Source organism: Cryptomeria japonica, chromosome 11 (genome assembly GCF_030272615.1).
Source record: "Cryptomeria japonica chromosome 11, Sugi_1.0, whole genome shotgun sequence".
Taxonomy (NCBI): Eukaryota; Viridiplantae; Streptophyta; class Pinopsida; order Cupressales; family Cupressaceae; genus Cryptomeria; species Cryptomeria japonica.
In genome coordinates this window covers 711,279,436-711,304,363 of record NC_081415.1, presented here as the reverse complement: position 1 = coordinate 711,304,363, position 24,928 = coordinate 711,279,436, and the positions used below count along the sequence as shown (strand labels likewise).

Genomic DNA, 24,928 nt, shown 5'->3' with positions numbered 1-24,928 from the left:
GATTGCCTAAAATTAACACCTCAAGCGTGTTCAGTAGAATTTTCTGGCATTTAGTTGGGTGGAGTGATCTAACTATGGTGTAATGGAAGTGGCAGGGTAGGTAAAGTGTCTTCGTTAAGCTGAGTCAAAGGGATAAGATGGAATTTGTTTCAATTTTACATTTTGTTAAGCTCAATTGATCAAAAAGAATATGTACATAATGTTCATGTCACAATATCATTGATCTTATTAAAGGAAAATGACTACAACAGGGTATGCTTTCATCAAGAAGGCAGTAGCATCCTCTAATGACCACTCTAAATCTTAATGAGTTCCATGCCATAATCATTTTGCTAGTCATTTAGAATAGGACAATGCTGCAGGCACAAGATAGGAAAAGACAGACAGACATAGAACAACTTGTGGTAAATGTCAAGTCAATAAAGCCAAAATGGTCCCTATGGCAAGAAGCCCTATGCCTTTGATAGAATCTGAAGACAAATGGTTAAGTGTATCTCTAGGCTGCCACTCATCTACCACGAACTCCAAAACAGAATTAAACTAATGCAATAATTGATAGGCTAGCCAAATTTGATTTAATTCGTCCCTTGTCATACTAAAATTTGGCAACAGAGATCCCCCTTGGAGAGAGAAATAAATTGAAAGGGTTAATCAAATTAATATACTATTGCAATGCCTTGGGAAGAATAGCTGTCTCAAGAAGAAAAGGTATAATGAGAATGTTCAGAAAAATAGAAAATGCCAAAGCTTTTCTAGAAAAAAAAAACTTGTGAATACATACAACATAAAAATTTGATTATTTATCTTCTATGTTCCACTGAGTTTCCAATATGAGGATGGCAGGGAGCAGGGGAATGCAATCTGGGATGGATTTTGTGGGAGGCCCTTTTTAAGAGATCAGCAGGGGGCAGCTATTAAAAAAATATGTAAAATATAAAAATATAGGAAATTTTAAATATTCATATGATAAACATTGATAAGGCATTCATCTTAATACTAAAGAAACTTAATATGCAACATTAAAGTTGAATTGAGATTTCGCACGAGAGCCGATAAATGAATTAACAAAACTCAATCACTTTCATTGTCAATATGCACATATGTTGTATAAAAATTACAACTGGTCAAAGGAAGATTTTAAACTGCAAAATAACAAAAACACAAAATGTGCTACTACCCTTAATTAGCATCTGCTAACATTGCATCAAAATTCTCGTATGAGTAAGTCACTGCCATTATGAGGGACTGCCTCATCCAATAGAACCCCAACCAATCCTTCTTGTATTTCCTCCTCAACAACCTGTGTGGCATCTTCAATGTCAACATCCCAATGTGTGGTTGGAATTTAACAATAAACAGTACTGTGTTGATCTTAAAGTTGCAAGGCACTATGCACAAGCACGAACTTCTCCAATTGTCAAGTGGTAAGCCTATTCCTCTTGATTATCCAAATGAATTTGACAGGCAGTGCTCCTCAGAGGGCTTTGGACAATGTTCCAATAGGATCAAGGGGCGGCACCCCTCATGGGGGTTTAGGGATAGCACCCCTGATGGTCTCAGGGGCAATGCACCTAGTGTGCTTTCTATTGTGGTTGAAATAGAATTTGATAATAGATAATAAATAAAAAATTAAAATATAAAAGAATATAATTAAATATAATTAAGATTTCATTGAGTTAGTGAATAGTCAAAAGACATAAAATGAAAAGTTGTGACTCCCTCAAATATGAGATATAAAAGGGAGAGGAGAACTTAATTTGAGGGGGGCATAATTTGGAAATGACAGGTGCAGGTCTGATTTAAATAACAAGTGCAGATCTGATTGTGAAGGTTGTGTCCCTTTCAAAGGCCAGAAATAATGAAGAGTTGCTTATGGTGAAAGGGTGTCTCTTGCCAAAGGGCATACATGATGAAGAGGTGTGACCTCTCACTCACAATCAGAGATATAAAGGAAAGGAATCAAAAGCATCCAGGGAGATCACCATCGATCAGATCCGATCAAAATTGTTATTAAGTTACAGGCAGTAACATCCTTGTTCTTGGTGTTATGCATGGGGATGTGCTTAATATATGCAGCCTAATAATATTCTTCTGCAGAATTTAGTAGAAATATTAATAATATTAATATAGAATGCAATATGTATGACAGTCACACTTTATATACATTCATAATAATTGAAAGACAAATATATTCACAGTCTCAGTACTTAATCTATTCTGATTCTTCTATTCCCCAAGGGAGATGGGTGCTGCTAGGGAAGGGCAGATTAAAACCACTTCAATGGAAAGCCCCAAGGGTGAAAGGACTCCTCCTGAAATCTGGGCTGCAGGCCCCAAGGGTGAATGGACTGAGTTCCGGTAATCTGGGCTATATTAAGGAGGTGGTGTCAAGCACCCTAGGCAGCGAAGCCCTCTTCTGGGAATAGGGTCAGATTGGTTTGGGTTTAGGCATGGTTTTAATGGCATCATAAGTTATATTACAAAGAATTAGTTAGTTATGCTCAATTAATAGTGATAGAAGGTAGTGACATAGATGTTTCTCTTGGGAATTGACAGTGTATAAATAGGGGACATTACATTGTGATACAAGGCAGGGTCAAGGAGTAGATTCCCCACAACCAAACCCATAGTAATGCCTTTAAGACCACACAAACCTTCAAGGCATATGCCATTTTTCATAATTCTATTGTTTTCTTCTCACAATTGTTCTTCTTTGTCTTCTTCACAATATGGAAAATGGTGAAAAGAGTATAATTTTTGTTTGTAGTTGTTAGTTTGACTTTTATAGGTTTGAGGTTAATGTAAAGAGGTGTCTTGTCCAAAAAAAGTCATCCCCAAAACATTTATGGCTTTTTTTTAAAAAATCAGTGATGGATTGGTGACATTTCCTACCCAACCCCTCATCCTCAAAATGTCCCTTGTAGGGGATGGGGTCAAATTTTGCAGGAACATAGTTAAATATATTCTATATTCATTACTCTCATGTCTACTTAGAAACAAGTTAAAACCAATGTCAGTTAATAATAAATTGGGTTTCGATTAGGATAAAATGACCAAGGCCAAGATCAGGTACTATTCCAACTTTCAAGTAAGGATTGTAAATCTCCACAGAGTTTAAAGGTTTTTCTGGTAGAGCCAAGGAATTTTAGCTGCAAGTCTCTACTTGCTTACACAATCATTGCACTCTTTTCATTAATAATTACATATTACTAACCATTAAAGCATTAGAATTAATACAGTATACTTAAAGCTAAAGCTTGCACAAACATTAATGCTCTATTCTTGCTCATTTATGAAATCTAAACATATATGCTCAAATGAATTAACTAAATGCTAGTGACCAGCCACATAGTGATAGTTCTCCATTTCATTGCATTATAACAAACAGTAAGAGAAATAAATATATCTTATAATGATATAGCAATCTCTTATCAGAGTTTCAATGAAGTAATAATGACCAAATCTCTTCTTGCAAAAATAATTATATGATATGATAGATAGCCTACCTTCTTCATTATAAAGAATCTGATTGATAATTATATTATGTGTGTCAATCTCGAACTTTGCAAGTTCTTGTACTAATCTCTCTGTCTCGTAAAGGGAAAGGAACTCAGGGATGCAAACACAAACAAATGTCGTTAAATCCTGTAAAACATAACACCAGGTAGACAATTAGCCTTATACATCATAAAGATGAAGAATGAGAAAGATTTTTTTTTAAATACTTGATTTTTGTCTAAACATTCCAGAAAAAATACTAAATATGTACGTACATTAGCGGCTAGCCTAAACTCAGAAAAAAAGTTTAACTAGACAAGTAACATCCATTTAATAAACAAAACATCTATAAAAGTTTAATAAGATCGTATGGCCTTCAATATTGAAAGCTTAATCCCCTTTGGGTGGATACTTAAAAGGTGCTTAAAAGTAAATTATGTATTATTTTTAATAACATGAAGCCACCGATGATCTCCTTTTAAAAAGAAATGCACCAGGTAACATACTCCAAGACTTTCCATAAAAAGATAAACATAAAATCTCCCAACAGCAAGGTAAATCCCTAACACTAAAAAAATTAAGAAGTGAGAGCTACATACAGACTTAAAAGAGCAACAGCACTAACAATAATAACACCGCCACCAAAACCATCATTTTTATGAGCATTACTCATCAGCTTTCAGCTAATATTCCTTCTATGAAACAGCAGCAGAAGAGTAATGTTCAACATCATGTATGGCACATCAATGGCCACTGCACATGTGAGTGATGTGGCTGTTTTGCTAAAAGGCGCTTACACATGGTGGGGTCCTGCAGCAATTAAGAATGCCCTCATCACCATGGCAGACCACCTCAATAAAAGTCAGGCCAATTCTTGATGGTGGGAACAATTATGTGCCAGCAGACATCATTGTTATTGTCACTCTACATATAAATCATGAAAGAGCAACCAATCCAAGCCCTATCTATGACCCTACCCAAGATTATGTTCCTCATCTCTGTGGGTTCAAGGTAAACTATATGGCATATCGGATTCACATGATCCAAAACAAAAATATATGAATGCCCTTTTCCTTCTTAATTCTTCTGTGAAACATGATGACCAAAACAAAAATTAGTGTGCAAAGAAAAAGCAAAAAAAACAAATTAAAATAAAGAAAACTAAAATTAAAAACGCTTCTGCAAACAGCCAATCTCACCAGAATGCGAACCCAGACAGGGAATAAATTGGACCCAGATCCAGGGTTTTTTCTGAGAGAGCCAGTAACATTGCTTAAAAGTTAAAGCAATTCTTAAAATTTAAGTACATTGAACTAAAAAGGGAAAAAAGGGATAAAAATAAATCACATGAAAGTTTTTATCATTAAAAATATCATATCATATACAGTATAGAGCATTTGAAACTGGAAAATTAAAAATGTAAAACCATACACAAAAACAGAGGGAAAGCAAATATATAATAGAAAAATGAAGATCGAAGTTTACTGGGTCTCGAAACTGCTTGTTGACTTGCTCTATCACATCTTTCATGCCTTCAAGTTTTCCCATTAAAGCATCTTCTCCAAACTCATCATCTACACCAAAAAGTCCAGATACCTAGCACTCAATAACCTTCACATTAGTTAACCATCTAATCACAAATATGTAAACTAAAACAGAACTTATAAATTTCTTACTTTTCACTTTCAAATAGTTTCTTAATAATCCAATGACAATTACAAGAGCAGTTTTCTATTTAGTCACTATATATATAAATGTGCTTCTTATTATGGTGAATTTTGAAGTCCTAATACATTGTCACCTTAAGGCTTAAACCAATTATAAAAGTAGATTTATTCGTGTGAAATATTATGCATTGACCCTTCTTTATCATGTACTGTCATCATCAATCCATTTGCATGATGATGCACTTACAAATCGATCAAAATGAAGCAACTAGCATCCAGGCTGCAAGCACAATGTTAATACCTGGCTTATTAGACCTCCAAATTTGTTCTTAAGTGCCATCATTTTGCCTAGCCCTTTCTCTAAAGTGGAAGGAAATTGTAGCAATCGTAATGTATGGCCAGTTGGAGCAGTATCGAACACTATAACCGAATAATCCATTGTTTGTACCAACCTGCATAAAAGGAGGAAAAATAAATAAAAAGCTCACAACAGTAACAAAGTTACATCTTCAACAATAATTAGAATTTGATATTTTACGAAGTTCAAAAGTTGAGACTCTAAAATGTGATAATGGCAATACCATTGTTAGAAGCACAGGAGGTACACAACATAAAGGGGCCAGAAAATTAATAAAAGTAGACCCTAACAATTTCAATACGAAATGCTTTGGCAAACAATGTCAATAATTGCATTATGAAGGGCCATAGTTTTTTGAGAAAAGGAAATATAATAGATCAAGCTTGAAACAAATTGTGCAGTTTAAAGCTTTAGAAATAGAAGCATAAAGTCAATATCTTGATAAACTTCTTAAGACTTCACTATTTTGTTAGTATTTGGTCATGAAATTTAAGTAATCATGTGGTGGGTAACTTCTTCTGTCTCTTGTATGTCTATTTATTTGAAGCCCATAGCTATTTTGACTCAAATCATCTTTGTGGCAGACATGGATGCCAATGAAAGAGAATGAAATCATTTATAAACTTACATAATATTATCTGTACCTGTAGACAACGCACTACATTAACACAATCTGCAATGGCATTATGGTTTATGCTCCTTCCTTCATGCTGCCATTTCTAAAGATAGACCGTCAAAACTTATAACATCCCATAACCAAACCAACCTACAATTCTTAAATCACCAATAATCCAGGCACTTAAACCTATGTCTCTTTCTGGCACAGTTTGATAAATGGGGTTGGTAGTAGGGTGAAGAGAAAATATCATGCTTGTGTTGCAATTCCTGACAAGGGGAAGGGCTTGGCTTTCTCCTCTCAAATTTGTGGTTACATTTGTGAGAAAAATAAGCAATACAACTCCCCTGCTGTATCTCCTCTGACCAACACCTTGACCCCAGTTTAATCTCAATTTGTTTGGGAAGGAGAGGGGCTAACACCCAGTCTTTTGTGTTTGGTTTTCCAGATCTTGAGGACTCCGCTATACCCATCAAACAGAGCAGAAAATCCCAAAGCCATGAAAAATGAGGAAAGTCACGTGTAAAAAAGTTAAACTGCAAAAGCCATATTTTCAAATGAATCCCACTTGTGTGGATCCAAGATCTGCGCATCAAATCCTTTGGAAAAAAATTATCCACCACAAAGTTGACTTTTGCAATTGTATGTAAAGTCATATTAAGTTGGAGTCTGGTGCAATCTGGGCATGTTGGGGAGAGGAACATGCTCACATAATAAAGTCTTTACTTACAATAAGCAATTATTGGAAAATGAATTGATGAAGCCATACATTAGTAACCAATGCCCTTGGCTCAATGCTGCTGAAATAAAATACAAATAATCATTAATGTCAACAAATGCCCCATTCTTGCCCCTGAGAGGGCTCGCTCCCCGACGGTGTTAACTCACCCACTCCGAACCTGTGCCTCCCCTCTCCTGGTGCACTTGGAGCTTCATCCAATGGTTGCAAGATACCTGATGATGAGGGCTGGACTACTCAGAGACGCAAAACCAGGAATACAAAGCCTGATGTGGGGACTGACCTTAAAGCAGGTCAGCCATCGCAGAGACTATCCAGACAGAAGGAAGCAGCAAGGGGCATTGCCAATGGTAGGCAGCAGACCTTGGAGACGTCCATAAAAGGTAAGAAATGATGGTCCTCTCATGGAATATGAGGGGCCTCAACAGTCCCCAAAAGCAATATGCTCTTAAGAATTGTATTTTTGAAAATAAAATTAAGGTCCTCCTAAAAGAGGTTAAAATGTCTATGAACTCCTTTTCCCTTGTTGCTGGAAAAATCTGGCCTGGTGCTAAGTTCTTTATTAGTGATGCTACTGGAGCTTCTGGTGGCTTGGTTACCATGTGGGACCCCTCCCATTTCTCTGGCAATCTCCTCTCCTACTCTGCCAACTCTTTGGTCTCTAAACTCTCTTCCCCGATGGATTCTTGCCTGCTCATTAATGTTTATGCCCCTAACGTCATGTCGGGTAGACTGAATCTCTAGAATGACATAACTACTCTAATTCAAAATAACGCCAACGCCCACTGGTTGATAGTGGATGATTTCAACTCTCCTTTGATCCCCTCTGAGAAGTTGGGTGGCCTCCCGGAGTACTTTGACAGCATGACAGACCTTGTCAACTTCATTGGCAGGAATGGGTTATTGGATGTGGAATTAACAGGGCAAAAATTCACTTGGTCCAATCTCAGGAAAGGAAAGGATCTTATACAAGTCAGACTTGACAGGTTTCTCATTTCAGGTAATTGGGGAATTGGTCCTTCTTTGAAGCTCTCTACCCTCTCTAGAATGGTCTCCAACCACAACCCCCTACTCCTTTGTAGTACCACGAATCCTATAAGGAAAGACCACCCCTTTAGGTATGAAATTATGTGGAATTCTCATCCTGAATTCAAGGACTGCATCAAAAGATGGTGGGGTACCAGCATCCCTGGCACACCCAGGTTTCGGGTTGCCCAGAAGTTAGAATTGATCAAAAGGAATGTCAGGGGTTGGAACAAAAATACCTTCGGGGACATCTTCATTCAGAAAAAGGATCTCAATAGTAAGTTGACTGCTATCCAGGAGCGCATTGATCATGGTGACTCCCTTGAAGCTAATCACATGGAGGAGGCGATTCTTTGCAGAAAATGGAAAGAAAACTCTTACAAAGAAGAACTCTATTGGAATCAGAAATCTCGAGTGCAATAACCCAAGGAGGGAGATAAGAATACGGCTTTCTTCCACAGATCTACCAATATCCACAAGCGAAGAAACCACATCTCTTCCCTCATGGATGACAACAATCAAGAGGTCAAAGATGAAGATAGTCTGGGCAGATTGACTACTAACTATTTTGCCACTTTGTTTAGGGATGATAGTGACACTGGGGCCCCTACTGGGGAGGACCTTCTCAATTGCCTCCCGCCCCCCCTTTCGCTAGAGGATAATAACCTCATTATGGCCCCTGTCTCTAAGGAGGAAATCAAGACCACTGTTTTTGCTATGGGTGCCTTCAAAGCCTCGAGTCCTAATGGTTTCCCCCCGGCTTTTTTCCAAGATTTCTAGGATGTGGTGGGCCCTCATGTTGTTCTTGCCACTAGGGATTTTTTCAGATCTGGGAGGCTTCTTAGCAAGCTCAATAACGCTTTCATTGCCCTTGTCCCAAAATTCAGGAGGCAGCCAGCCTCAAGGACTTCCGCCCTATCAGCCATTGCAACACTATTTACAAAATTTTCAGCAAAGTTCTTGTCAATAGGCTTAAACCTTTCCTCGACTCTCTAATTAGCCCAACCCAGAAAGGTTTTGTTCCTGGTAGACAAATTCTTGATGCAGCCATCTCTCTACTCATGAGATAATCCACTCTATGGACAAGTGCCATCAGCCGGGGATGGAGCTCAAGCTTGATATCTCTAAGGTTTATCACAGAGTCAACTGGAACTTTCTCTTCAAAGCTCTAAAGAAGGTTGGGTTTGGAGATAAACTTCTAAATCTCATCAAGGAATGCATATCTGCGGTCAGCTATTATGTTCTTCTTAATGGAAGCCCCCTGGAGAAGTTCAGGGCCTCCAGAGGTCTGAGACAAGGGGACCCTCTCTCCCCTTACCTCTTCATTATCCTTGTTGAAGTGTTGGCATCTAATCTGAACTCCATGGTTAATAGAGGAGCTCTCCTGGGCATCAAACCAGCCTCAATGGCGCTTCCAAATGTTCTGCAGCAGTTTGTCGATGACACTAATCTCTTTGGAATCTCCTCTATGGTGGAAGCTACTGCTTGGAAATCTTTCCTCAACTTATATGCTTAGGCCTCTGGTCAACACATCAACTACAAGAAGAGCTGCATATACTTCTTGCACACTCATGTGAAACTCTAGGATAAAATCTATAGAATTCTTGGTTGTCAAAGGGCCTCCCTCCGTGGCACCTACCTTGGCCTCCCTTTAACAGTCAAAGTTGTTTCTAATTCTTTCTGGGTCACCATCCTTGAAAGAATGCAGAAGAAATTGGGTGGTTGGAAAGGTAGACTCCTCAGTAGTGCTAGGAAAATGCAGCTGCTTACCTCCTCCCTCTAGGGGATCCCTGTGTACTTCCTCTCCCTTTTTAAGATTTCGGCGGCCATGGCTGCCAAGCTGGAGATTATCCAAGGACCTTCCTTTGGACTGGGATGGAAGAAAAGAAGAGGCTCACTGTAGTGGGTTGGGACAGAGTCTATCTCCCTAAGGCCATGGGCGGGTTGGGAACCTGCAAGATCTCTAGGTTCAACAAGGCCCTTATGACCAAAATTGCCTGGAAGCTTCTGAATAAGGATGCGGATCTAAGCAGGATTATCAGGGCTAAATACCTGGGAAATGGCAATTTTTCCTTTGTCCTCAAGGAGGATGGCCTCCCCAGGGGTTCCAAAATTTGGAACAACATCATGAGTTGCAGGGACCCTTTATCCCATGGTATGAGGTGGCTTATTGGAAATGGTAGGAATATCCTCTTTCGGCAAGACTGTTGGTTGGGAGAGAAGCCCCTTGCTTTCTCCCCCTCCCTTAGAAGGCTCCAGGATGCTGGTAAAAGTTTCTTCGAGGAGAGGTTTAGTGATTACTTCATCAACAGCACTTGGAGGGCTTTAGAGGACTGCTGCATTGATCAGCCATCAACTGGAAAGAGGTCTGGAACCCCCAACTCATCCGCAAGGTCAACTTCTTTTGGTGGACGGCTCTCCACAACAAATTCTTGACACAAAACAATTTGGTTAAGAGGGGATTCCAATTGCCTAATAGATACATCCTTTGCAAAAATGATGTGGAAAGCCTCGCTCGTCTCTTTCTCCACTGTGTGTTTGCTCAGGAGCTCTGGGGGATGGTCTACAGCAAGCTCAATATCAAATGGATTATGAATAACAACTTGTTAAATTTGTCCCGAGAGTTCTGGGGTCCCTCCTCCAACCCCCTTATCCAACAACTGTAGAAGCAGATCCCCCCTCATGTGAGCTAGAGTATCTAGAAGGAAAGGAATGACAGGATATTCAGAGATAAAGAGGCCTCTGTGGACTGGGAAATTGCTAGATACTGGAACCTTCCCCCCTCGTTCTCTCTTGTTGACTGCTCCAAGAGACTCCTAAGGCAAAGCACGGTTCGGTCCCCTCCTACCACCCATGGCTTTAAACTTAACTTTGATGGGGCTGCCAGAGGGGGCCTCGCTGCTAGTGGAGGGATCATCAGAACCCACACGGGGGGCCCTTGTTGCTGCTTATGCGAGTAACCTAAATGGGCACTCCTCTAATATGGTTGAAGCAATGGCCTTAGCCTGGGGGATTCGTTTTGCCCTCGCTATGGGAATCAGGTCAATGAATATTGAGGGTGATTCCAAGCTCATCATAGATTTTGTCAAAGGGCGGAATAGGCTTAACTGGACCATTGAGGGAGCCATCAGGGACACCCTAAGGCTCATTTCTGGGATCAACTCGTTCAGATTCATGCATGTCTTCAGAGAGGGTAACGGAGTGGGTGATGCTCTAGCTGCCCTTGGGCTAAATATTTTTGGTTTAAGATGTTGGAGGAGCCAGAATTCCCTCCCAGACCACGTCAACTTCCTTCTTCAAGGAGAGAAATCTAAAATAGCTACCAATGATTGAGTTGTTGCTTAGTTTTTTCCTTACTCTCCTCTCTTCCCTTGGGGTTGTTCGGAGGGGTTGGTTTCATAATTCAAATAATGGGAATATTCCTACGGTTACTGCCAGTTGGGTGGTGACTTGTTCGGCCAGCCTGGCTTTGAAGGACATGCTACTTTGTTGGCAAACCTTTTGGGCTTATCGCCTAATAATGAGATATGATATGGAAGTTAACATGATAGTCGCCGCCGATACCTCCTGGCTTCTCATGCCACACAACCAAGAAATCATTTCCAAAAGTGTGTTCAATATTTCCGATGCCCCTAACTTCATGTCTCACTTAATGACCCCTAGCTCACACACTTACCATTGTTTTCTCGCGGCTAGTTTATCCAAGGGTCTCTGCAATCTTCTCTACGAAACTGTCTTCATGACTAAAGAAGCTCTCTTGATGGATGATATGGGGGGTGAAAGGGTCAGATATGAGCCGGATAAACCGAATGACTTCAAGAATGACCCCCTGGTCTGGAATTTCTGTGTGGAAGGAGGGATCGCTGATTTCTTGGAATGTCTTCAAGGCCATGATGAGTAGCTCTCTGTTGAATTTGCCTCCTCCTGGTCTAGGCGGCATGTTTCGGTGGGCGGCATTTCATTTGAAGTCTCTAAGGAAACCATCGCCTAGGCCACGAAGCTTGCCCTTGACGGGCGGCATTGGAAGCGCACTAGCCATGTGGCCAATAGTGAAGGCTTGAAACGTTTCTTCCACAACCGTGAGGAACCTGTTAAACTCTAGGGTGGGTTTGCCCGTGAAGAGCTAAAACATCCTTGGAATATGATCTACCTGATGATAATGAAATATTTCACACTCGAGGGCAAACACAAGGTATTTTATTATTATCATTTGCCCCTTCTGAATCATTTTCGTAATAATGATTTGCTTTGTCTACCTTTTTACTTCTTGCATTCCATTGAAAGCTCTGTCAAGGATTCCTTGGACCCCAAGCACGGGGACAAGTCGCCTTACCTCCTCCACTAGGGTCTCATTTACAGGCTTTATAAATATCACCAGGCCCTTTGCCCCCCCCGAAACCTCACGCTCACTCAACCCCTTAACAACTTGCTGCCCTTTCTATGGCTTTTCCTAGATTTTTCCAACTTTCGCATGAGGCCTTTGCTATGGCTAATTTCCCCATGTCTCTGCTTGCTTTTGCCTTTAGGGTTTCAATCTCTGAGGTCTCCCCCAGCTTGACGTCGTCTGCCTCTACCAGCATGTTCCGCTCCCTTTCCAAGGGTAAAAGTAAAACCCCTGTCAAACGTAAACGAATTGTCTTTGAGGACAATTCGTCTTCCGAGGTTGTTGAGAATGATAACCCCTCCCCTGACTCTAAGGAGGACCCCATGGAGGACAAGGATGGGGGGGAGCCTAAAAACGCTATGGGGGCGCCGGGCTCTGCGAGAGCCACCGGCGAGGGTAATACTGATACTCAAACCCTGGATTCTGTTGACGATAAGGATAGGGTCCCTATGGATATGGGCACTGCAGGAGCCACCGGTGAGGACAATACAGATACTAAAGCCCCGGATTCTATCAACTTGGACCCGGATGACAATTTGAAGATGGCGGAAGAGGTGATGGACTCTATTCCTTTGATGGGCCTTGACACTGGAACTGACTGTACCCTTGCTGAGGATGTGGCCAAGGCGGTGGATGTGACTGTGGATGAGAAGGCAACGGAGACCCCCAAGGGGGCCCTACCCTGGAGCAAATGGAAAATTTGTGCACCGACATGATGGACATCATGCAAAAGATTGAGAATCTGGGTCCTATACTGGAACTGAAGGCCATCATGAATGAGATCAAGAGGCTCCAGAGCATGGTTGAAGCCAAGGATGCCCAAATTGTTGGCCTTAATAAGTTTTACCTGCAAGTTTTACATAGCTCAGCGCTCACCCTCTCTCTGCTGAGGGAATGAACAGCGGATTCGGAAGAAGAGAAACGGGAGGCCAGAGAACTGTATAAGTTCTTGTTCACTGATTGGAACAGTGTCATAGACTGCATTGGGGTGCGCAAGGCGACCCAGTAGATGCTGTGTTTTCTCTATTTTTTTGTTGTTTTTTATTTCAAAAGACTGGTTTTAGTTTGCTGTTAATGCTGTTATAGTGCTGCTGTTGCACTGTGGTTCCGTTGATAGTTTTGCTATGTAAAGGGTTAGTGCCCTGGTTTTCACTGCTTTTTTAATCAAAAACAAATGACCAAAAATAGATGAATGAGACTGGAACATACAGCAGGTACAATAGCTAAGAACTAGGGCGAAGAATGAGATTCTAGGTAAAAGAAACACAAACAGGGGCTAATGTTAAAAAAACACAAACCCCTAAGAAAGTACGATAATAATTACAAAGCAATACCAATCAAGTGGGGCAGCAAGGATATTGTGCACATGTCAACGCCTGCAGGGCAGGATGAGACCCGAGCTTTAAATCATAATACAGGGATTTCAGAGATGGCCAGTGTCTCAGATGGATCAGAAGGACCGTGGTTTAGCCTGTTTGAATTGTGCATTAGAAATCATTGTTGTTCTCTTTCTAAATATATTTTTTGCTTAATTTGTTATGTCTTTGTTCTGCGGAACTTTTAATTAGACAAAGTATGAGTATTAATCTTTCCTATTGTTGGTTCCAGCAGCACTACTCTGTCAACATACACTCATGTCATAAGCCAACATTCTACAGCCAATCATATTCTGACACTCAGGACTGTCTGAAGCGAATGATGAACACAATCCCACTAAACCTTCACTGTACAAAGTTACAAAATCTTAAACCATTCAGCAAAGAAATAACATAAATTAAAGAAGTAAACTTAAGAGACCCTTAAAAAAAATCTCAACAAACAATAGAACTATTCAGATTGTATTCACAATAAGAATATTACAATACAATATGAATTAAACCTATGCTATTACCTATTAGAGAAATCCTTGCAGCAATTTCTAGCTCCAAAATCTGTCATGACTTACTAACTCCACACCCAACATTGGATTTAGAGACAATCGATAAAGCCAGCTCCAAAAAATAGCATGTTTAAAAGAAAAGTTGACTTCCAAGTTAAAGCTAACTCAATTACCACAAACTAGGAATTAAGTTATTAGATAATTATCCAGAAAAGTGTGTCCAACTTTCTATCCTAAGTGTCAGTCACAATGTTTGCAAGGCTCACAAGGTGTATGACACACACCTAATCTAACATTCTCCCACTTGTTGCATACAGAGTTCACAAACTCAGCAAATCACCAAGTACTTGTGATTTTTTAACCAGCACAAGTTATCTCCAAGTAATCTAACCATATAATTTCCTTATTTTTCAAATACAATTGACACGAAAAAGATGTGGTTTCCACTCTATAAAACCTCCATTCACTCTTCCAAATCACACATAACAGCAAGCAAGCATTCTAGGCGAATTGGGAAGATTTTTAGGGGGTTTGAAGAAGAAATTTCTAGAATTTTGGATTTGCACCAGATTAGTTCTATTTTCTTTTCCTTTTTTTTCAAGCATTTAAATTTGTAAATCATTTAAAATTTTTTAGCATGTCAAATTTATATATTTTATTACATTGAATTGATTCAACTTGCTAAATTTGTGGATCGATTATAATTCAATAGATTTACACTTAATTGAATATTTTTTTCAATTTTATTTATTTATTTTGAATATAGGATTTACGTTTTAGAGCTAAAAATGATATTTTTGTTAAAATTCATTAATTCAATCACCATCTTGCCATACTATATTTAAATATTTTAAATGCAATTAAAATTTACATGGTGCTAACATAAATTCATGTTCAAATTGCTACATTTTTTAAACACTTTTGTTCTTATTGATATTGCAAAATAATATATAACCACAATGGCATTTGGCTCTACATCTAGTTTGGACTCAAAAAGTGGAAGACATCCCATTCGAATTAACCCCCTAGATGTCGTAACCCTGCTTGGAAACATGTCATAATGGGACCAATAGTCAAGTCCATGATCTGTAATCAGAGCCTAAAGAAGCTTGGTGGGAGCATCAATCGCCTCAAATATCATCCTGCAAACATTTCTAATCATGATTCTAAACTATGCCCAACAGCCCTAAAAGAGGTGAAGAGGGAGATAATAGCCTTTCTTGCAACATTGGATGAAAAGAAATTGGAGGGGGCCAAGGCACAAGCAGCCATAGAAGCAATTGTTGCTCATAATATGAAAACAAATTCCAATGTAGATATGCAAGGCATCGGAGGGTCTAGTCGTGGTCCATGCATACATGGAACAAACACCTCATCTAGCTCAAGTAAAGCTCAACCATAGGGGTTTTTTGTGCCTAGAAATGTAGTAAGAGCACAACCTTTAATGGAAGCTACCAGATGGAACAAGGAGGCGCACAAAGAAGCAGATATGGCATGCAAAAAAATTGTTACTACAACCTTCCCTTCAACATGGCAAGGAGTCCCATATTGGGAGTATATGGTGACACCATTGACAACTACAAGGAAAAAGTACAAGGCACCCTCTCCAGAAGAGTTGAGTGGCAAGTTGCTCCAAGATGCCACTGTAGATGCAAACAAGATTATGGAAGATCAAAAGAAACAATGGCAAAATATGGATGCACAATTCTTTCAAATAGTGTCATGTCCCCTCCTTGATCATTATATATATATCCTAAATAAAACAATTATTATTATTAATTAATATAGTAATTACCAATGAATGATTATTTGAAATTTATTTATTTATATTATTATTTAATTAATATTTATTACTAATAATAGTTTTGAAATATTCAAATAAAATAAATAATAATAATATAATAATATAAATAAATAAATAAGTTATAATAAAATATAATATTTATTAAGACAACTAAAATGGAAGAAATCTGAACACATACAATATCCAAGCATTGAAAATCAAAAGAGCATTATGGACTCCATTCCTCAAAACGATAAACATAGCCGCTGTATGGAGTCAATGACAGCATTGCAACACTTAAATTAACTAAACTAAAAGCCTGATAAAGGAAGGTGTGAATCAGTAGTTAAAATCAATACATGGTCTATTAATAAGGAAGTGTGATTTGATGTAAAGATAATAATAGTTTCCAAAGGTTGTGATTTGAAGATCATCTGAAGGTATGTGAATCTTTATTGGAACTACGAAGATATAGAACCGAATGGAGATTTGTGAAGGAAGGGGAGAGCCCTGGACTACCTAGGAAAAAGTGGTATAGGATTTAACCATTTTCTAGGCTAAAACACATAAATATAAAGACATTATTCAGTCAGAGCATACAGGAGACATTGCATGGGTATAAGGTTGTCATTCAGGAATGGCAATCAGACCAAGGCAATTGTCTCTTATATATATATATATATATATATATATATATATATATATATATATCTGTGTGTGTGTGTGTGTGTGTGAAATCATAGAGATATAATTCTGGAACAGCAATTATGTATTGACTCTATTCGTTCATAACAAACTATTAGTTCATAAACGAATGTATATGTTTCAGCAATCAGTCCTATTTACTCTGTGATAATTACATTAATGGAAGGTATATCAGAATGGATATTGTTGACAGACATCCATTCCCAAAACAGTGACCATATTTTTTGTCTCTTTATTATATCCTATTCAGATCACCCAATTTGACCATTTGGCCTAGTGACAAGAACTGGCTGCATATACTTCAAGATCAATATTAGAGAGAGTACCACAAATCAGATCAGATCTGAACTGTTATTAAATTACCGGCAGTAACATCCTTGTTCTTGGTGGTATGCATAGGAATGTGCCTAATATGAATGCTTAATATAAGAAACTTAATGATGTTCTTATGCAGAACTTAGTAATAATAATATAATTATAGAGAATAATATAATGATTATAGTTACTATAATATTTGATGAGAACTGCTTTGCAGTAAAGTATATAGAATAATATTATCTGAAAATAAATAAATATATATATATATATATATATATAGTAATTTGAATGAACAAGTAAATCTGAGATAATAAATCAGATTAAATTATCCATTCAATGTCAGGAAGAAGATTATGTTATCACTAATTGGATTCATGTTAAGATAAATTTGTCCCCTAATCAATTTAGTTTAAGTCCACAAGTATGTTGAGATGGATTAATAATGGTTAAAACAGGCCTAAACTTAGTAGGGAACATTACAAATAGATGGACCGAGAAAAGGAATCACACCCTCATCAAAGTTTTTAGTTGCTTCAAATGATGAGTTAGCATTTTTTAGGTCAATCGATGCCTCCAAAAATAAAGAATGAACAAAGTTTGAGCTTGATGCTAAAGGAGGTTGTTTTGGAAAAGGGCTTGCAAAATTTGTGCAAGTTGTTACTGACAATGCTGCAGCATATGTGGCAGCTAGAAGATTGTTTTTCTCCAGAAGACAACAAGCACTTTGTTGATGTGTTTTTTAGGCACAATCAAATGCTGAATAAAATACCCAAAAGTATCTTATCCTCTCTTGAGCAAAGTCCTCCCAAATGCTAAACTATGTGATCAAGTGGATGACCCCAAGGTTCCTAATGTCAGGTCATGACCCGTGGATAAGCACAGTTGGTCGTTGTGATTGTTGTTGCTCCAAGGAGCCTTACGTTGAATACTTGAATGCTTGAATTGCTGGAACTTAGATTCTAACTATTTGCTTGGAAAATAAAAGAGCAAAAGACATAGGGTTTGAGTGAAATTCAACTAAGCTTCGCTTCGCCATCAAAGAACAACTCCACAAAGCTAGTGCGATCTTCTAAGGAGAGCAAAATGATGTTCAAATCACCACCAACGGCACAAACACCATCAAGACGATGCATATCAATGAGGCAAGTAGCAATTGAAGTTAAGCTCATTAAGAGTTCCAGTTGACCACACAAGGCAAACTTACAATTAGCAAATCACTTGTGGTATGGATATATGAATTTCATCATTAATCACTCACAATTCCTTTCATTCATCTAATTATTCATCATCCAACATGAAGATCCAGCAAGAAACCATGCACTTGTAAAGAAACAACACATTCCACCATAACTTCAATGAAAAGGAAGTTTATTTACAACTTAGGCAACAATTTCTACCTTCTCCTCCTACTCTACTCTAGCTGCTATCTGCTATTAAACTATTCTTGAACTACTAACTATTTTTAAACTATTCACTATTAACTATTTCTAAACCATTCACTATTAACCTTTACAAATGAGAGAGGGGAGCCTTTTATAGTGCTCCCTTTACAATTTGATGGCTCAGATTGATTCTCAAATCAATGGCCAAGATTACATAATGGAAAGCCTAATTAGGGTTTGTTCAAACTCTTCTTAGCCAATAAATAATTACAATATTTGGACACGTCTTCTCTTGAATATTTGACCAATAGATAGTGGAGGTAGGTACATTGGAGTTTGTCCCCATGGATGAGCTTGGTTCATTGAATCCGGGTTTACTGATGCGTAACCGTCTAATTGGTGGAATGATGACTAGGATGACACCTCAATTTGCTTGTAGACTTAATAGATTATCATGAAGGAATGTTGAGCAATATCTCTTGATACTCAACATCTCAAGCTTGCTCAATGTGGTGATGATGATGGGAAGCATCGTTATTCAAGTCAATCCTCCATCTTTGCTTGCTTATCTTGCCTTGAGATAGTTGTATGGCCTTTCCATTACACTTCAAGGTTTTGACCTCTTCATGTCATCATGATGCAATGAGAGTTCTTGAATACCTCAAAATCCTTCTTGTGAAGTCACCTTACTTGATACCCTTGTGCTTGCCAATGAAATCTTTCCTCTTGAAGACATATATTTCCATGTTCCACTTTGACGTTGTGAGGATTGTTGATACACTTTATAGCATAGACTTTCATGTGGTAGAATTCTAATCTTCCTTGTGTCTTAGACCTTGACCTTGATCTCCACTTTTCATGTCCCGAACTTGGGCTTGATGTTGCAATTTCCTCCTTGGAATACTGTTATGATCTTCCCACAACTTGGTCCGTTTGATTTCCACCTTTACCACCTATAAAACAAACAAATAGGTATCAAACACACATAACATATACCTAATTTCATCCATCTTTTATTCGTTATGTGCTCCGATTTTGTCTGATTTGGACGATTTTAACCCTGAATTGATGCACCTGATCCAAATATACGTCTGATAGTGCTTAGGAATTTCACTGATGTTGGAGGTAGATGAATGAATTTGCCTTTGCACTTGATAAAATTTGTTGTCTTTGTTATGAAATTCGCTGCTCTGCTGATGGGACTCGCTGCTCTGCTCTTTTGAGGAAGAAATTTGTTTTGTTTAATTGATCAAATGATTGATTTTGACTTAACATTTATACGCCCTTGAAGGAAAAGATGTGTCTTTTGGTTTGTAGGCCGACTTCTAAAGGCTTAAATAAAATTAATCATTTCCCTCAATGGCCGACTTGTTTGGCATTTAGACATTTTCTTTTTAAATCCAAATTTTGGCATCAAAATGTGTTTGTTCACGCTGCTGGGTGTTATTGGAAGATCGCTCCCTTCCATTGGCAAAGGAAGTGCATTGAATTTGCCATCCAGCTTGCTCTTAGCAACTTTTTCATCAATTTGACCCTTTTCATCAATTCATACCTTAAGGTTTTGTTCTCCATGCATGTAAATTCATCAAATTGTCTTCAAAGAATGCCTTGGAAGCCCTGTCACTCCTTTCCATTGGCAAAGGAAGTAGGTTCGCTCCCTTCAATTGGCAAAGGAAGCAAATTTGCTACAATGACGGAGCAAGGGAAATGACTTAAACTTCAAACTTTCTGGCATCATTCCATCATGTCTTTACCAAATCACCTTCAAGTATGCAATGGAAGTCGTGTCGCTCCTTTCCATTGGCAAAGGAAGTCACTTCGCTCCCTTCCATTGGCAAAGGAAGCAAGTTCACTCCCAAGAAGGAGCAATGGAAGTTTGCACATACTTAGTGTTGTGACCTTTTTCCACAAATCGCCCCATTGCTTCTGGGGACCCTCTGATTTTCCTGCTTTCTAGGGTTTTGTTAGCATCCTATGACCTTTTGCTGCAGTTTCACCAAGCCTTGTCCAGTTCAGAGCATTTCAGGCCCTAATGATTGAAAGTTAGTTTTTGCAAGTTAAGTGATTCCGGAGTGTGAACACTGCCAGAGTGCTTAGAAAGGCCAAAGGACGAAGATCGCAATCGATTTGGACGAATTTGGACAACTTTCTATTTTTAGAAAGTTTGCTTTTTTGCTTTTTCCTATTTTTTAGGAAGTTTCGTTTTTGGCATTTTTAGCCCGATCCCTGGTATGGCTATTTTTAGAAAGTTTTTCCTATTTTTTAGGGATGTCTGCTTTTTGCTTTTTCGGGATGCAAACCTAGGGTTTACACTTGTACCACTGACCAGCTTCGACTGGAACTCGAAAATTCCAAGTTTTGACCTAAAAAAGCTGAATCCCTAGATTTTAGGCTTTTTGCTTTTTCGGGATGCAAACCTAGGGTGTACACTTGTACCACTGACCAACTTCGACCGGAACTCAAAAATTCCAAGTTTTGACCTAAAAAGCTAAATCCCTAGATTTTAGGCTTTTTGCTACTTCAGATGATCCACCTAGGCATGGATTTCAAATTTCAAGTTAATCCGATTAAATTAGACTAAACTGTGAAATTTTGAAATTTCTCTGAAAATTATTCCAAGTCTGGCTAACAAGGGTTTTGAAGTATTTTTGCAGGTTCAAACCCCACCACGATGCAAGAGAGGCCATGAAGGAGCCTTGCTTGAAGAACGCCATGCCTTAGAAGGCTATGTGGGTGCTCACCCTGAAGTTCGCCATGTCTTGGGAGGTCACATGGGTGCTCACCTTGAAGTCCGCCATGCCTTAGAGAGGTCATGTGGGAGCTAAGGCCAAAGTCCGCCATGCCTTAGGAGAGTCATGAAGAGGGACCTTCAAAGTCCGCCCCAATGCCTTAGCCAAATTTTCACCTTGATGGAGGCCATGAAGGAGCACACCTCAAAGTCCACCCAAGGGCTAAAGGGGTCATGTGGGTGCCAAGTCTAAAGTCCGCCCAAGGGCTAGAGAGGTCATGTGGGTGCCTATCCAAAGTCCGCCAAGGCGAAGGAGGCCATGTAGGAGCCTTGCCTAAAGTCCGCCAAGGATGATGGAGACCTTGAAGGTGCCTACTCCAAAGTCCGCCCCACCTAGAGAGGCCATGGAGGAGTCAACACCAAAATCCGCCAAGGCGAAGGAGGCCATGTGGGAGCAAGGGTCAAAGTCCGCCCCAATGCCTTAGCCAAATTTTCACTTTAATGGAGGCTATGAAGGAGCTCTAGCCAAAGTCCGCCATACCTTGGAGAGGTTGGCAAAGTGCACCAAAACTTGAAAATGGAAATTCAAAATTCAAAAAAATTCCACCTACACATTGAAAAGTCAAACAGTCAGCATGATGTCATAAAACTTATTCAAAATTTCGAATTTGAAGACCAAAATATAAATTTTTCTGGAAGAGAATGTTGAAAGATTAACAAAGATTTCAAACTTGAAAGTCAAAACGGAAAGTTTCTAAAAAGGGAAATTCATGGGTTGTCAGATATTTTCCAACCTCAACCAAAATAGAAAGTTTCCAGAGAAGAATATTGGAGGATTAATTAATATTTCGAACTTATAAACCAAAATGGAAACTTTTGGAAGATATTTTCAAAATTGGAAACATGATAAAAAAAACTTTCTAAAAGGACTGGAGATGAAATTAGAAGTATATTTTAAAGGTTTCTACTTGAGAATTTAACCTTACCTACAAATACTTCACTATTAACTTCATTATTACATCAACAACTTCGAAATTACTAAGGAAAGCTTGATAAAAGTTCAGTTCGAAGATCGTCTGGGCAAGGATTTTGACATTTTTGGAAGCTGGATAATCGCTTTAGACCAGATTTTTCGCAGATTTTTGGAAGATAATCAAGGCATGAGAAGATTATTTAACCTTGGCTGAATTTTCCTGAATATTTTTGAGAAGATTTCTAGCCCTGTTTCTGCACATTCGAAGGTGAAATCAGATTCATAATGCAGATTCATGGATTTTTCTGAATATTTTCAAGAACTTAGAAAAAAAAAATTCAAATTTTTTTTGAAAAAAATAAAATATATTTTTTTGGTTAAGTATGATTTTTTTTTGAAAGTTTTAGCGCTTGATGGTAACTTCAACCAGCCTCAAGACTGAGGGTCTTGAGGTGAAAATTCAATTTTTATGGCTAAGTATGAGAATAAAAAAATCGAAAATTTTCCAACACTTAGCCATTTCACAGCCCTATTATTTTCAAAACTTTGCAAATCCTTTCCTAACTTTAAAATTTCCATTGTTTGCCTGCAGGCCTTATACATTATGAAATTCCAGGTAGACAAAGATGCCCCTCCAGAGTCGAGGATGACTTCAAAGTGGAAGAACATCAACGACACCAACCTTGGACACATCAATCTGAGGGAGTTTAAGAAGCGAATGTTTGGTCTGGACAACCTTGTGCCTACCACCACTGCGCGAAAAATGATGAAGAGTGGTATCGTGCACGTTGCCGGCTTCCTCCCCACCATGCAATGCAATGAACTAGTAGTTGAATGTGCCAAACACTACAACCCCATCAATAAGGATATTGTTTCACCTGACGGAAGAGTGTTGGCGAATGTCAGCGATGAGGCCATCAAAGAGGCCTTCAGGATCCCTGAGTACCACAACGCAGTATATATGACAAAGGACGAAGTTGACAGTCTGTACCACAACCACCTGGAGGAATATGATGTCATAGTTAACCATTCCTGGCTAGACAAGCCAAGGAAGGGCACCTCCAAACTCCAGAGAAAGAGCCTAGTGCGCGCATACTTCAAGGAGGACATTGGGGACATGATTGTCTTGCTCAATAGAATAATAGGAAATCCTCAGGGAGCTCCATTCGAACCCTGGATGTATTATTTCACTAATGAAATAATCAATGGAGTAAAAATGATAGACTGGGCCCGTATGATCAGCAACAGCCTAGACAGCCAGCTAAAGAATCTGGAGGTGAATAGGACTTTCTTCATGAGTTCTTACTTGTTCTATTCTTTGGTCAGGACCTACAGGTACAGAGGTCTCACTTGTAGAGGAGAGGTTGGGAACAAGGAGAACCAATTTCCAGTATATGATTGCTATCCCCAGCTCCACATGGAAGAGAAGTTCCATTTCAAAAGGGTGAATGATACCTTCTTGATGCACATTACCCGGACCCTTCAAGGTGGCCTGCACCAAAGGCTCTCTCAAGAGTCTATGGACTTCATCGGTCGGTTTGGGGGTTGGTACATCCAATATCCAAAGTTCACTTACCTCCGAATTCAGGGATTCTCTGGGCCTCCATACAAGCTTCCAGCATACCCTACCAACCGAGTGGTGTTGCTCGAGGTTGTGAGACAATTGGAGGAGTATATAGTGATTCAAAGGGACAAGCAGAAGAAGGCAAGGACGTCCTCACTTACAATTGGTAATGGGCTGGAAACATGTCCATCATCACAGGCTGCAACCACCGCTGAGAAAGAACTGGCCTGGTATCCCTTCTATCAATACAAGGCAAGAAAGGATTTCGATCCATTCCATAGGATAAAGAAGATCGAAGGGACAACGTTTGACCACAGACTAGATCTAGAAGACTACTGGGCTAATGCAGCCGATAGTTTCGAGATCCGAAAGAGGTTCTGGTCAAGAATTCCTCTGAGTATGGTGAGAGCAACGGAAGTATTCAAAGTTGCCGATCAGGTAGAAGAAGGCCTAGAACTTCAGCAACCAAGTTTTGAGAAGATGAAGGATGAACCCTTAGTCTTGATGGATTGGACAGAGGGAGAAAAATCGGATCTAACAGACCTCATGAGGTCGGTGGTTGAGTACTCAAGGTGGTGGGCGTCCGAAAAGACAAAACAGTTGAAGGCCAAAGGTGTGGCTTTAACTTATGAATTAATGGGAGTAGATGATACTCTGTCCATCAATCCTTGTACCTCCGCCGATGATGCTCGGAATCCAGAAAGTGTTGGGTCTCGAAAGAGGAAGGAGTTGGGTGGAAGCTCCACAAAGGTCACGGGGAAAAGGGTTGTAAGTGAGAGAAGAGAATCCAGCGAAAATCACTCCATCTTAAGTGTTGCTTCCATTGCACCTGATCAAAGTACAATTGGGGAGCAAGAGATGAACATCTGTGTGATTGATGATGAAGTAAGAGTGCTTTCCTAGCCAGTTGAGGAAGTGGTGGAGAAGGTCTTCCGAACTCCAAACAGGGGGCAGATTGAGGCCCCTACAATCTTCTTGGATGGCATACCAACGAACCCAGGAGAGGCAGATGATGAGTTTGATCGGAACACTGTAGAACAATCAACCATTCCGGATTGGCTAAGAGCAAGGATAAAGGCCAAGGTTCCCAAGGAGGCCCACTCAACCGAGGAGGTCACTGCAGCATTCCTAGAGAAGGTGAATGAACCCGCTATAGCTAAACCGCCCAAACCAGCCAGGAAGTTTTCCCTGATTTAGAGAGACAGTGTCGCATTCAGGACAGTCCAGATAGCAGTGCCCAAAGAAGGGAAGACTAGGGACAATGTCACCGCAGATGATTACAAGGTTACCACCATAGAGATGGGTAAG

General features: G+C 39.4%; 1 protein-coding gene across 1 annotated transcript in view; it reads right to left on the bottom strand.

Annotated features, from left to right (window-relative positions):
- Positions 1-24,928, bottom strand: part of LOC131061331 (ATPase GET3A) — a 69,988-nt gene that overhangs the window by 8,039 nt on the left and 37,021 nt on the right. Inside the window, exons 3-5 of the mRNA XM_057994973.2 lie at positions 5,467-5,617; positions 4,984-5,094; positions 3,507-3,645 (exon numbers count right to left, since the gene is read on the bottom strand). Of these exons, the coding sequence (XP_057850956.1) occupies positions 3,507-3,645; positions 4,984-5,094; positions 5,467-5,617 (401 nt within the window). The remainder of the gene's footprint in view (positions 1-3,506; positions 3,646-4,983; positions 5,095-5,466; positions 5,618-24,928) is intronic.